The following is a 13,323-nucleotide window of genomic DNA, read 5'->3' on the forward strand; positions in this document are numbered from 1 at the left end:
ACAGGGATATACAGTGACAAATCTTAACATGATTGAGTGACCAATTCCCCCCACCTAACCTGACCCAGAGGTGTGATTTCTCCTTGGGTTTTGCCATCATTGTCAGTCCTTAGCATGTTGCATTGGGTTAATTAAGCATTTTTGACAGAAGTGAATATCAAATGCATCAGAATCACAGCAAACACGTGTAATTGAAAATCACTCTACAGTATATAGCTCACTTCAGAACAAGGGCTATTTGTTGCTCAGAGTTCAGCACAAAAATGAAATTGGAACTCCTTTTTAAATACATGTTGAAAGAAAGACTGTATAACAGAATTGGAAAGAACCTTTGGGAGCATCTGACATCACTTGGAATTTGTACAATTGCTGAAATAATAGATGAAAGAACAGATAATACCTGTATTATAAATTGAATAAAAAAAGAATACTCTAGAATATATAATGTAACTCCACTTGCACAGCTGTGCAGTGATGTCATAGTCACATATTGAATCATCTGCTACCGACAGGAAGACCCGTCAGTTTTTAAACATGGTGTGAAAATATATAAACTAATTTATGGCATAAAACTTCAAAATTTTCCCAGGCCCAATTCAGTGGTAATTGCATGCAACCTTTTCAAAGCCAATTTACCATGATAATTGCATTATTAGCTTGCCTGGCAAAGAGCAACCTATGTATAAACAAATATGAAGTTGGCCTGTCATTTAAGTCATCTTTTCTGAGATGGGTTACTTTTTAATAATATCCAAGACACTTTATAGGGTTACTTTTCAATAATATCCAAGACTCTTTGTAGGCTGATATACACAGTAGTCATGTTACAAATACTATACTTACTAACCCACATAAAGACCTCTCATTTCAAGAGTTAAAGCTAGATAGTCAAGCAGGAAGAGGGGATGTTGCAGTGAACTTTTAGTACCATCATCACTGTAACACTTAAGACTTTTTAGTGAAACCCCTCTACAGAATCAGAAATGCACAACTTACTGCATTGTTGTGAAGAACTTGTACAGCACAGTATCTTTTGAGTTGGGGGAGATTTTTAGATAATATATTCGTGTATATGGAATTATTGTATACTGTAAATTATATAACATGCATTTTTCTAACACATAATTTGGGTATAGTTGTGAGTTTTTTAATTGATGTAATTGTGGTAAGGCAAAAGTTTTTGATTAATCTGATTATTTTATATCAGTTTTCCAAATGACTGATGCATGTGTATTTTGTAAATCCTCTTTTCAAATTGTAATACTGTATATCCTTAATGCTGAATTGATGATACAGTACTCTAGTATATTTGGAACTGGTCCATACCCCGTGGAACATTGGGATTACTCAGCGTTCAGTGTCATTGTAACTAAAGTAATGTCAGTTATGAATTAAGTGAATTTATTTTGTATAACTACATACAGTATATATATTTTAATGGTTATGATCATGAATGAGGACACAAGAATTGCCTCCCCCATAGCAAATGCTGTTTTGTCTATCATTGGAAAGGTATGAAAGAATTAAATGTAAATGTCAAAGCCTGTCTTATCTTCTTCAGTCCTATTTTTTTTTTTTTTGTAATGCAACCATACCCATCCATTTCATCCTTTCTTTCATATGGGTTTCAGGTTCTTGCTAAGCTATTAGGTAGGTTCTTTTATTCACATTCTTAGTCCTCCCATTTTAAGTTGATTTGAGCCTTAGCATTTTTAAAGATACTGAGTGTACCCTATTTTCACAGGTATGGAGCGGGACCAAATCAGACTGAATTCTGTAAGAAGAATTGACCCTCATGTGGCACAGATTGTGGATAGTGCCAATCGAACAGCTTTATATTCATATGAACTTGAGAAATCATGGTCCAAAACTGATGTAGAAGGCACACTTATGGTCTACTCAAGAGCTGCACCTCCTCATCATATGGTAACCATTATTAACAGGCTAAATAAAACAAATTTCATTGAACCTCTCACCTCAGCTTGTGACTTACAAGTTAAACCTCCATATCTCTTGTTTAGGAACACAAAAGGGCTTATATATGGGATATGGTTTTCTGAGGCTGATGATGTGCCTCGGATAGCGAATGCCATACAAGAAAACATGAAAGATGATGTAACAGCTGCTCCCCAGCCAGCTGCATCTGATATAATGGCAGATCCTGCTGTTGCAGTTGCTGGAGCACCTGGTGGTGATATCATAAGCATGCTTTCTCGTGCCCATGGAGAGTTTGAGAGTAAACGCCAGGAACCACGCAGTATGGCAACTGGAGCTACTCAAATAAATAATGATCTTGTAAAACCTTCCCCACTTAGAGTTCAAGCAGGGGAGCAGAATACTGTTGCAGACTTTTTTGCCAAGGTATCAGGAGCACAAGCTGGTGGTACCATCGGTGGTACCGGTTTACCTTCTCCTTCTAGTACAGGACCTGCAGATTCTTCAGGAAATGCATCATCAGGAACCCACCCAGTATTGCAAAAATTATTCCAGGGTGCTGTCGCAGTTGGAGGCCAAGCTATGGTACAGCTTCCAGCTGGTGCCAACGTACAGAATCAGCAGGGGGGAACGAATCCCATTCCCATTCCTGGTTCTGGAGGACAAACTCACCATCCCTCAACTCTGTCTTCAAGTGTGCCTGGAGCTCCAATATCTTTACAAGAACTGGAAGGAAGATTTAAAGATAATTTGAGGATGTCTAACCAGGCAAAAGATGAAGATGCTTCTCAGCTTAATCCACATTTAAAGGCTCAACAGTCACAACCTCACCTTTACACCCAGCAGCAGTATCAGCAATCGGAACAGTCACTGTTGTCTCCACAAGTCTTTACTAGTTCTCGAACTTGTGAGCCATCATTACATGAAACTCCCCCAACGGATAATGTTGGTCCTCGCAATTTTCCAGGTTTACTTACCCCTGGTAATGCTACGACTATGGACATGAGACCGTTGAATGGATCACAAGAATCTTTGCATGATGGAATTACTTCGATTTCATCACAGATCACACCCTTAACTCAAGAACAGTTAGTACAGGCATTTACACTGCTTTTAAAGAAAGACGATTTTGTTCGACAGTTGCATGAAGCATATGTGCAAGCGCTAAATCAATCTTTGAAGGGGTGTTTGTAGGTAACCAAAGCTTTCATAGAGATGGAATATTTCAATTTGTTTGTTTCGTATTATGCTTTTGCATTTTCGTGTACATGAAAGCGGTCAAGTACGCTTGATCATTGAATATAGATATAGTTACTAGACGTGGGAATATGAGAGATGAAATGTATATTTTTAGTACGGTTTTACAGAAGATAATGCTGTACTCTGGGTGGATAATGCTGGCTTCTTTATCACTGTATTTAACCATCATAATAACCAGCCTTCATGAATGTTGTTTGGTTTTGTGTTGCAGTTGAATTCCGACTTGTAGGTGGCATTATTAAAGTTATTGCAATATTTATGACTACAGTTATTGTGTGATTTACATTTTGTCTTGTCCATCTGTTTTAGCACAAATATTTCTTTCCACGAAGTAATAAGTTCAAGCTTGATAACTACTGTGTAAACATTGTAGTTACCACTGCTTCTGCTCTTATGGTAGAAGGATGGGTTTTATTCTGAATATAACTTATACAAGGCATACCATGATGAGTGATATTCATGTAATATAGCAACTGATATGCAGCGCATTGCATTTTGGTATGGACCATAGAGGAGAGAGTTATCAAAATCTCCTTAGCAACATTTTTAAAAAATTCTAGCCTGGTTGGTGCATGTAAATGAAAAAATATATGTACAGTATTTTAATGTGGGAATTAGAGCAGCAGTGTAGGGTATCATAACTCCATACTGTATTTCATTACAGCATTATTATTATTATATTATTATTATTGCTGTAATTGGTGGAGAAATTACAGTTGAAGAATCCAAAAAGTGGCCTTGTAGTTTTGTATTTTTCATTAAGGCATAGTTTTTGTGCTGGAAACATTACCTCTTCATTTATTTTTTCATTTGTGCTGTTGATGAGTGTTTTGGGAATCAATTAGGGGACAGCTTTCATGTTCAACTTTGCATCTTCAAAGTTTACAAGACATATATTAACCTGGAAAGGATTCTGTGTTTAGCTTCTATGTTATTTTAGATGTGTTTTTGGAATATATTTGCTTCTTGCAAGCAGTTATTTGGACTGGAAAGTTTTATCATTTAATTTTTATGCAGTTGCTTAGGTTTTACAATTAACAAGATTATATGGTATTCTTAGCTATACCAAAGTTTACCATAAGTATTGAAAGAAAGACACCTTTTATAAAGTTTATATTCGTTCTTCAGATGCCATTTTTTTTGTTGCTCGAGAACCAAGGGTACTTTACAATTAAATTTATATTGAGAAATATAAAAAGTCCTTTGCTTTGCTTAAAAATATTCTCAATATGGGCTTGAATTTTTGGTACAGTAGTTGATATGTACATGAAAAGGAAGTATAGATATTTAGTTTTTTCTTAGTTTGTTACTTCATTGGTTTCATCTAGTGAGCTGAATTTTGAGGTGAAGATAATTTTGTCTATGCAAGTACAATAGTAGATACATTTGGACATTCCCATTGCATCAGTTTTACACTCATGAACTGGTACATTTTTCATATCCATCCTTGTAGAAACTAAAGATTTTCACTATAGATCTGGAGTACTCATGAAAAATTCAAGACAGCTAGATCTGGAGTACTCATGAAAAATTCAAGACAGCTTAATGGTTTGTTATATCTGTTTTCAGCACTGAACTAAACACCAATTATTGTAATGAATGATTCTACATCTATTTGAATTATTTGAACTAGAAAGATGAAAATCATATACTGTAGTAGCTCTTAATTTGTCTGAAGAAGCCCAGCATTGATTCTGTCTAAAGCTTGAAAATGAAGGTGTTCATATAGTTGACATAAAATGGATTGCCTATTTTTGTACTGGTAAAATTCATATTTTATTTGATCACTGTACTGTAATTTTAGTTGTTTTCATGGCATGGGTCATGATGATGAAAAAGTTTGTTTTATAGATAATTATTGATAATATTCTCAGATTTGCTTTTTAGATTATGGATTTGTTTCTGTAACGAACGGTCTTTAAAGATGTATGATACATTTTAGAGTATACTCAGTATCTTAACATGCCCTATTATAATGGGAAAATGTGCATTATTGTAGCAATTAGAATATGCATTGATTAGAGGAAATAAAATTACTGTAGTACATGCAGTGTTGTAGGAAACTCAAAAAGATTTCTCTATACAAGACAGTACAGTTTGTCAGTTTTGTCATATTGTGAACTCCCTCCTAAAATTTGTATTACTGTATATTGAATGTTTTAGTTGAACGGATTATCATCTCGCTGTATTGAATTGTAACTAAATTGATTTTGTGACACATTAACTTTTCGAAAAGTTTCTGTAATCTAGTTTATATATTTTTTTGTTTGAATATCTAAAAATTCTGCTGGCTTGGCAGTTCATTAACTAATATTGTCAGAGTGAGACAACAAATTTTTTAAGTAAAGCAATTTGAACATCTCTCTATTGACCAAGTTCAATTACATAAATTTGGACATATTGGTTTGATCATATTGTGCTTCAGTTTACAGAATATAACAGCTGTATCCTACTTTTCAGATGAGTTTATAGTGCAAATGTTGTTAACAAGTATTATGGTAATCATAATGTTTAATATCGTTATTGTCACAACTCATCATGGTTAGGCATTGTCATCTGTGCCAAGAGTTATATCTGATCTCTGTGTACCAGTCTTTGCGCAACTTGTTAAAAAACTTGATATTGTACAGTAGTCTTGATGACAGCTATTCATTAATGTACAAGAATATTAAAAGCCATATGAAATAAATGATATAAAGAGGCCATTTTCACATTAATTTAGAGACCTGTGTCTTAGGTAACATGGAAGGTGTCTTTCTGGAAAATATGGGACCCTTGCACTCATACTTGATGAATATATTAATTGAATTATTTGTGTAATTAATCAAACTGTAGACCAATATCTGTAACTGTCTATGTAAAGTGGTAGAGGAAATGGAGAACTCAAGATAGTATTAAAAAACAAATAATTTAATCATATCAACTCAGTATGGTCTCAGAAAAACAAGACCTACACTTAACCCATGTCACTTAGATGATCATACAATATTAAAGAATAGGTTTTGACGTAGGAAAAACCAGTTTTTGGTAGTCGCTGCTGAGTCCTGAAGGAGTTACCTTACATGGGTCTATGGTGACCAAACTAATATCAAAGAATTCTCTTTTAGTCGGTGTCTTGGCCAGGTGTTGTGTCAATGGTAAACGCTATAACACGTGATGGAGTATGTAATGGAATTGAAGATAAAAGTCTCTTTCCCCTATCTTACAGCAAAGCTGTACCCAGGTTATTTCCTTTGTAAAACATGCTAGAACAGGAAGAGATAATGCACATGCACAGTCTGCCATATATTTGACAAACAGACTGGCAGAAGACCAAAGAAATCATTACTTTCTGTTGGTCAATGCAGGATGATCCCTTGCCCAATTCCCATGCCTTTTCATCAGGGAAGTGGGTGGGTTTTGAAGACTCAACAGCAACTACCAAAAATAGGTTTTTCCTACATCAAAACCTGTATTTTCATAGCATAGTCGCTTGTTTTGCCCTCAAGGAGTTTTAAAAAGAAATTGACAAGTGATGAAATGGCTTAAGCTCTCAAATTTTAATCCAAACAATTCTGAAAAAGCATTTCTGGTTCCAGGCCAAGCCACAAGTTTCAAGCCCCATTCATTATTCCAAATACCCCTTAAGTTTTGCTAACAAAGAACAAGAAACTAGACACGAACTTATGTTTAAGGAAATAGTTCCACAGTGACTTACCCAAGCATGATGGGTTTGGTTGCAGTATTGTAGTGCCTTCCCCCAGGGATAGTGACATACCCATCAGGGAGACCCCTGGTTTTCCACTGTAGCGCCTATGGGGTTAGGACTAACCATATCACCTACTGATACACAGTGTAGTCGAATTTATTCAAGCTTGTGGCAATAATGTTGTAAGAGTGCTGTCTCTGATGACCACCCTGCATATTCAGAGACTGCTTCGAAAGAGACGTTTCTGAAGAAGGCCAACGACGTACATACTTTCCTAATATCATGACCTTTGAAAGGAGTGTGGATTCGCCTTTTTAATGAGGGACACTAAAATTATTAGCACTCCTTGTAGAGAGAATGGTTTGTTTGTGCTAGGGTGTAGGGAGATTGGGCCCTCCGGGATGTTTGCCATGTCTAAGTAAACCTTAAGTGCTTAAACTGGGCATAATATCTTTTCTGGTAAATTGAGTTTTCTTATCCTAATAGGAGGTTTCCTTCTTTAAGGATTCTCATTCTTGGCCAGGAATGATGGGCCAGGGGACAATAGTAACTGATGGTCAGCTGTTTGCATGATGTATCATCCCCATCTAGAAAGCCCTGTTCACTAATACAAGCTCCTGATGTTAAAGCAATAAAAAAGATTGCCTTTGGCAACATGCGAGTTGTGGTTGTATTGGGTCCACTGAGTTGAGCGGTTGACAGAAGTCTAGCACCTTACTGAAGAACCAAGTAATTTGAAGCCTTTCAGGAGCAGGGTAGTGCAAAAGACCAGAGAAGGGAAGTGACAGTTTCTATACTAGAGCCAATACCGAATCCATAAAGCAAGGGTTTAATTAATGCTGCATTGTATGCCATGATTGTTGTAACAGCAAGGCGTTTGTTTTAAAAAATGTATGTGAGAACATTTTAAAATGTCTCCTTAGAGCTCTCAGCTGGGCTCTCAGTATGGGTATAATCTAACCATATCCTCCACATGAACTGGTATTGTCAGATAGATGATGTCTGTAGTTTTTGCACTAGGTACCTAGCAATGTTGGGTGAGTAATTTTCACAGTAGACAATATTTAAAAAATCCACATGTGAAGGTCTTGGCTCAGAAAGAAGGATGCGTAGACGGACGGTAGTGGAATTGATCTCTTTGCCCATTGTTGGAGTAATAGGAAATGATGCCTGTCTTGCCAATTTGGGGGCTATTAAGTAAGCTGTTCCTTTGAAGGTTTGAAGCTTGCTCAAAACCTTCAAAATCTGGGACAATGGAGGAAAAGGTGTATTGTCTTCCATTTGTTCCAGTCTTGTAGGAAAGCATCTCTTGCTGTTGCTTGATTGTCCAAGTTCGGAGACATACACTGGAAGTTTGTGATTCTCATATGTGGCAAACAGTTCTACTTCCGGTTTTGGAAGCGTGTTGGCTATTGTTTGAAGAGAGTGGTTGTCCAACATCCACTCTGTTAAGGCTGTCGTTTGCCTTGATGGAGAGTCTGTTACTGTATTACATTGAGAGACCCTGTTAGGTGAATTGCAGACAAGTACCACTTCCTTGCTTGCGCCATCCGAAGGATGGCTTAGCGCATTACCATACTGAGAGGAGGTGAGTGTGATCCTGACCTCTTCATACAGGCCATTGCAGTCAGACTCCTTCTGGGTCCAAGGCTGAAGTATCCCCCCAACTTTTTTATTGTTTTGATGAGGTCAGTCTCGCATCTTTTTTCTTGCATGCGATAGCCGGAATTTGTTCACATTTTTTAGTTGCAATCTGAGAATTGGAGATATTACTGATGCAAACTGCAGCTGGTCCATTGTATTTTCTAGTTGCCGTCTGGAAACTCTGGGCTGTGCAAGGAACGTTTTGAGGTGTTTTCTTCTTCTGTTTTGACTATTGATGGGGAGAGACAACTGGACGTAAACAGTATCCCAACACAGTCCCAGCCAATGCGTATAATCTGAAAAGGTTTTCTATATTAATGTTAAGTTGTGGAACATTTCTTTTAGTTAAAACATAGAATGGAAATTACAAATTTTAAAAAAAATTTGCAATTTTCACAACTAACAATCTGCAATTACGACTTAACGCCGGCTATGTTTTAACAAGAGAAGTCTGTTTTTTGGCTTTCACACATACATTGTCTACCAATTACAGTACATAAGTTTAAAACTAAAACTTTAACCGGGACTTGAAACTAAGCACTCAACTTGCTTCTTTTGGTGTTTCCATAATTATTGAATTTAGGAACACTGACGATAAATGAATATTCCAAATGGACCAACGGAAGGTAATGGCTTCCTTGGTCCCTTGCCAGTCTGTTTGTCAACGATATGGCGGACTGCACATAATCGCTTCCTCTTCTAGCAGGTTTGACGAAGGAAATAACCTGGGTACAGCTTTGCTGTAAGATAAGGGAAAGAGCCCTCTTATTTTAGTCCATTACATACTCCATCACGTCTTACAGCGTTTATCATTATGACAATACCTAGCCAAGAGACCGACTAAAAGAGAATTCTTTATATTGGTTTGGTCACCATGGAGCTCTGACAGACCCATGGAAGGTAACTCCTTGAGGAAAAAACAAGCGACTACGCTCTCAAAAAGAATGTTTTGAATGGGGACAAAAAGCTACTGCAATATTTTTTCACATCCAAAAGACTTATGATACCACCTAGAGAATGCTCTATTGAGTATCTTTCAGACCCATAGCCCCTTGATCATTGGATGGTTGGCTTTAAAGAGCAATTACTTAGATCAAGCACATAACTTGGCCATAAGTAATTACTCTAAGTTAAATCAACTAGACTGTTATCTTTTACCTACTTCATTTTCACATTTCCTCCAGGATTGTCCAGTAATTGCTGACACAAATATGTTGTTGAATATGAATTAGTTTACTCTTAGAATAGGAGGAGGGTGAGAATCCAGCCGTAGATTTCAAGTAGCTGACATGGTTGAACAAGGCAAAAGGTCTGATCTCGACATACTGATGAGTAAGTTCTCTCAGGATAGTCACTTTTTCTGACAACAACATTTATTCCCTGTAGGTCTCCATGGTAGTTGAGAGGCTGACCTACATGAAATCTGATGTATTGCTACTATGCAGAAGTAACTTTTGGCTGAAGGTAGCGAACAGGCAATTGCTAAGGATATTAATGTGGATACCCCTCCCAACCATAATAGGAACTTTATTAGATGAAAGGAAAGAAACTTCAGAGCTGGTCCTACACTCATTCAATTTAACCTTATATGTGGAGCAAATAGCTAGTAAGTTCCTTGTTTTCTACAACAAAGAAAAATAAATTTCTCAGTCCTTGAGAACTAGTCACGAAGTTTATGTTCAACATATAAATATTCCAGACAACAAAAATGTTTAATTGAAAGAACTGCTGAGGATCAGTCCTCTATTTTTCAAAATATCAAAAATTCAAGGAATAAAAAATCAGGCATGCTTAATCATATCCAAGGGATGGTAATTCTGTCTTACTTTGAAGAGGAAGAAGAGTTGTCAGTAAGAAATGTATCTGAAAATTTATGTCCATGGACTAGACATATATCAGATCCCACAAGAAACTCAACAATGGATCATTAAAAACTGTAGAAATTAAATGTACTAGAGACAATCAAATTCTAAATTCCTTTGCCATAATAGAAAAATACACCCATGCAGTGTGTTATGCTCCAAATCCGGCTCCATAACTTTTAAGAAATCACGTAGTAAAGAGTTATGTAGGCTACATTTTGTGGGTCAGAAGATCATACAACGAACTGGACTTGCGCTACTGCAAATACATCAGTAGTGGAATTGCACATTATGCTAAGTCAAAAAATGTTCCTTGTGAGTGGAGACATCAGAGCTGGTAAAAACCAATCATTCGAATAGGAAGGCGTCTAGAAACACTACATAGAAGACAAAGAAATGGTAAGATAGCCCATGCAAGACAAAACATTTCTGGAAACTGCTACCACTGATATGGAAGTAATGTATATATACTAAAACCAACCGATAATTAAGTCTCTGCCAAGTTTAGAAAAGAAGCAATAAGAGTAAGAATAACATCTTAGAAGCTAAATGTAAACGGGAAACAGAATTCATAAACATTTTGAAACAGTTAGTAGCACCAGTTTCCCGGTAAACTGAGAAATGGTGCAGAACTAATTCTATCAAACTTTGAAGAATTTGAGGGCATATAACAAAAAAATTACTGTAGAAGAAACTGAACATGCTTTTTCCACTTGTAGCTCAGCTCAATGAAAAAATTAAAAAATCTCTTTGACTGATACCTGGTACAATTAAAGATTCATAATATCACAATTTTCTATTACGACCACCTTCGATCCGATCAAGAGGGACAATACCTTAGTTGTTCCTGAAGTTAAATCCTGGAAAAGAGTTAAGCAAAGCCAAGAATTGGGTTGGAGGGAGGATATTGCGGTTAGGAAGTGGGTCCCCGAACTCAAGCAAGGTAGGTACAATTTATTCTAAATGATAACCTCAGAGAAGACACCCAGAAACCTCATCCACCACTGAAGATGTGGATGCCATCCTTGTGTAGCTTTAGATGGTCGATTTTTTACTGACCAAGATAAAAGTGAAACCAAGGTATCAGTGCTGGCGGGGCACACTATTTTGATAGTTTGAGGCTGCGCAAGTTGTCTGCATGATTTGCACCGCTATGTAAACGCATAGAATAGAAGCTGACCAGAGTGGAAACTTTAAGGCTACTTCATTTCCAGGTTGAATCTCATTTTTATAGATTAGTAACTCATAATAAGACATGGGCTTATCCTTCTGAACGCGAATCAAAGATTCAAATCAAGCAAAGGGAATACTGTTTCTCCACCCCAAAAGAACTCAGGCCAGTGACATTTTTTGATGAAGTGATGGTTTCTGTTTTGAGATTCTAAGTGTTACCATGGTACACTACTTGGAAAAGAAGTTCAAACCATTACTCGAGAGTGTTGTGTTTCAGAATCGAGAGGAAAAGCGAAAGCAAGATGTGATCCAGGACAACATCCATATCCATATCCATAGAGCGTAGATTGCTGAGGTTGAAGAGGGCCAACTGTAGCTTTGAATTGTTGACCCACGCCCTTCATTCAGTTGACACCATCTGACTTTCAATTACTTCCTAATCAAAATACCCCGAAACCCCATGTACAATGGCGTTAGGAGCCACCTGTTAATATTTATTAAAAACTTCCTGTTACCCTAAACATTTCAAGTAAATATGAACTGTATTTATTGATATGTGTGAATTTGAAAATGGAGTTAATAAGCAGCAGGTGTTCGCATCATCAGTTTATAATATCCTGTCAACTAATATCTGGAATTAAAATCATTATGTATATAGATGATATTATTATATTTTCTATATCATCTAATGTAAGGCACTCTGAACATATGGTCAACGCTGTTATATGCAAGTAGATAATAGTGCTTCAATTGGGTTCCAATTTACGAGTCTCTCGTGAGCAGCAGAGGCAAGGGATAAGTTCACAGTGTCATAGAGACCACACTTATGATCAGAGCCCAAGTTAGAGCTAGAGAGAACCAGACAGTGGCTTCCTGATGACTCAGCAAGTAGACCTATAGGATCCCCCATAGGCCTATAACAAAAATCTGTTAACTCGTTCTAATGAGAATACAAAAACCTGTGGCATTTTTTTAATATATAATACAGGATTATCTTTTGTGACAGCTGCTGTAGTCGTTGAAGCTTATTAACAAGCCAATTAATGTGTGTGTGGTGAGTTAGAGGGGAAACTCCGCCCACTCCCCTGGTTGGCTAAAGCTGTCAACTCAGCCTGCAGTCTGTGTTTAGCCACTGGGAAGTGAAGATGCAGTTTTACCTGTACTGTGGTCATGGAACTTTACATTGCATATAACACTTGGTGGAGTTTTTGTTATACACATATATGGATATATTCTGCTTTAGTTTTCTTCCATGTTTGTTCTGTTCAGATTTTCTATTAGTTTTTCAATTATGTATAATGGAATGCTGAAAAAAAGAAAAGGTAAATGTATTTCTGGGTTCAGGTGAGTATTTTGAAGATTTGTGAAATGTGGAGGACAAAAGACAGTTAAATGATGCAAGAATGGGTGTGGTTAGTGTTAAGTTGGTTTGATGGGATTACAAGTGAATGGTGATGTACGGTAGCGAAAGTTTGTTTGGGTCGGTGACCAGGATTTGTGAGTTATGTCTGTATTACAAAAAGGTTCTATTTGAAGTATGTATCCAAACTGCAAAAAACGAAAGGGTAGCCCTTTTTTCAGGAAGTATGACTCTCAGGCTTGACTGTTTTCTCCAAGGTCCAGAGTATATTTTCCATTAATATATTAGTATAATGTCATTTTTTATCGGTATTTTTATTCATTGTAAGAGGCACTGTAATCAGCAATGTAAGTTATCCTTGCCCACAACCTCTATCTTTTTAAATTATATTGCGTTGTGTG

At 36.8% G+C, this 13,323-nt stretch overlaps 2 protein-coding genes across 8 annotated transcripts in view; both read left to right on the forward strand.

Moving 5' to 3' along the window:
- The window catches only part of DCP1 (decapping protein 1), a 36,556-nt gene extending 30,658 nt beyond the window's left edge, over positions 1 to 5,898 (forward strand). For both annotated transcript variants that reach the window (XM_067087853.1, XM_067087852.1), the window contains one exon: positions 1,745 to 5,898. In XM_067087853.1, the coding sequence (XP_066943954.1) occupies positions 1,747 to 3,129 (1,383 nt within the window). In that variant the 5' untranslated portion in view covers positions 1,745 to 1,746 and the 3' untranslated portion in view covers positions 3,130 to 5,898. The remainder of the gene's footprint in view (positions 1 to 1,744) is intronic.
- The window catches only part of AlaRS-m (alanine--tRNA ligase, mitochondrial), a 51,175-nt gene that overhangs the window by 9,018 nt on the left and 28,834 nt on the right, over positions 1 to 13,323 (forward strand). For 2 of the 6 annotated variants that reach the window (XM_067087830.1, XM_067087825.1), the window contains exon 1: positions 12,679 to 12,906. The exons of 1 other annotated variant lie outside the window; for it this stretch is intronic. In XM_067087830.1, coding sequence (XP_066943931.1) covers positions 12,815 to 12,906 — 92 coding nt within the window. In that variant the 5' untranslated portion in view covers positions 12,679 to 12,814. Of the gene's footprint in view, positions 1 to 12,676; positions 12,907 to 13,323 lie in introns of those variants that run through there. 3 more of the 6 variants (XM_067087826.1, XM_067087829.1, XM_067087828.1) reach the window with 3 other exon arrangements.

Source organism: Macrobrachium rosenbergii, chromosome 44 (genome assembly GCF_040412425.1).
Source record: "Macrobrachium rosenbergii isolate ZJJX-2024 chromosome 44, ASM4041242v1, whole genome shotgun sequence".
In the NCBI taxonomy this organism is placed as follows: domain Eukaryota; kingdom Metazoa; phylum Arthropoda; class Malacostraca; order Decapoda; family Palaemonidae; genus Macrobrachium; species Macrobrachium rosenbergii.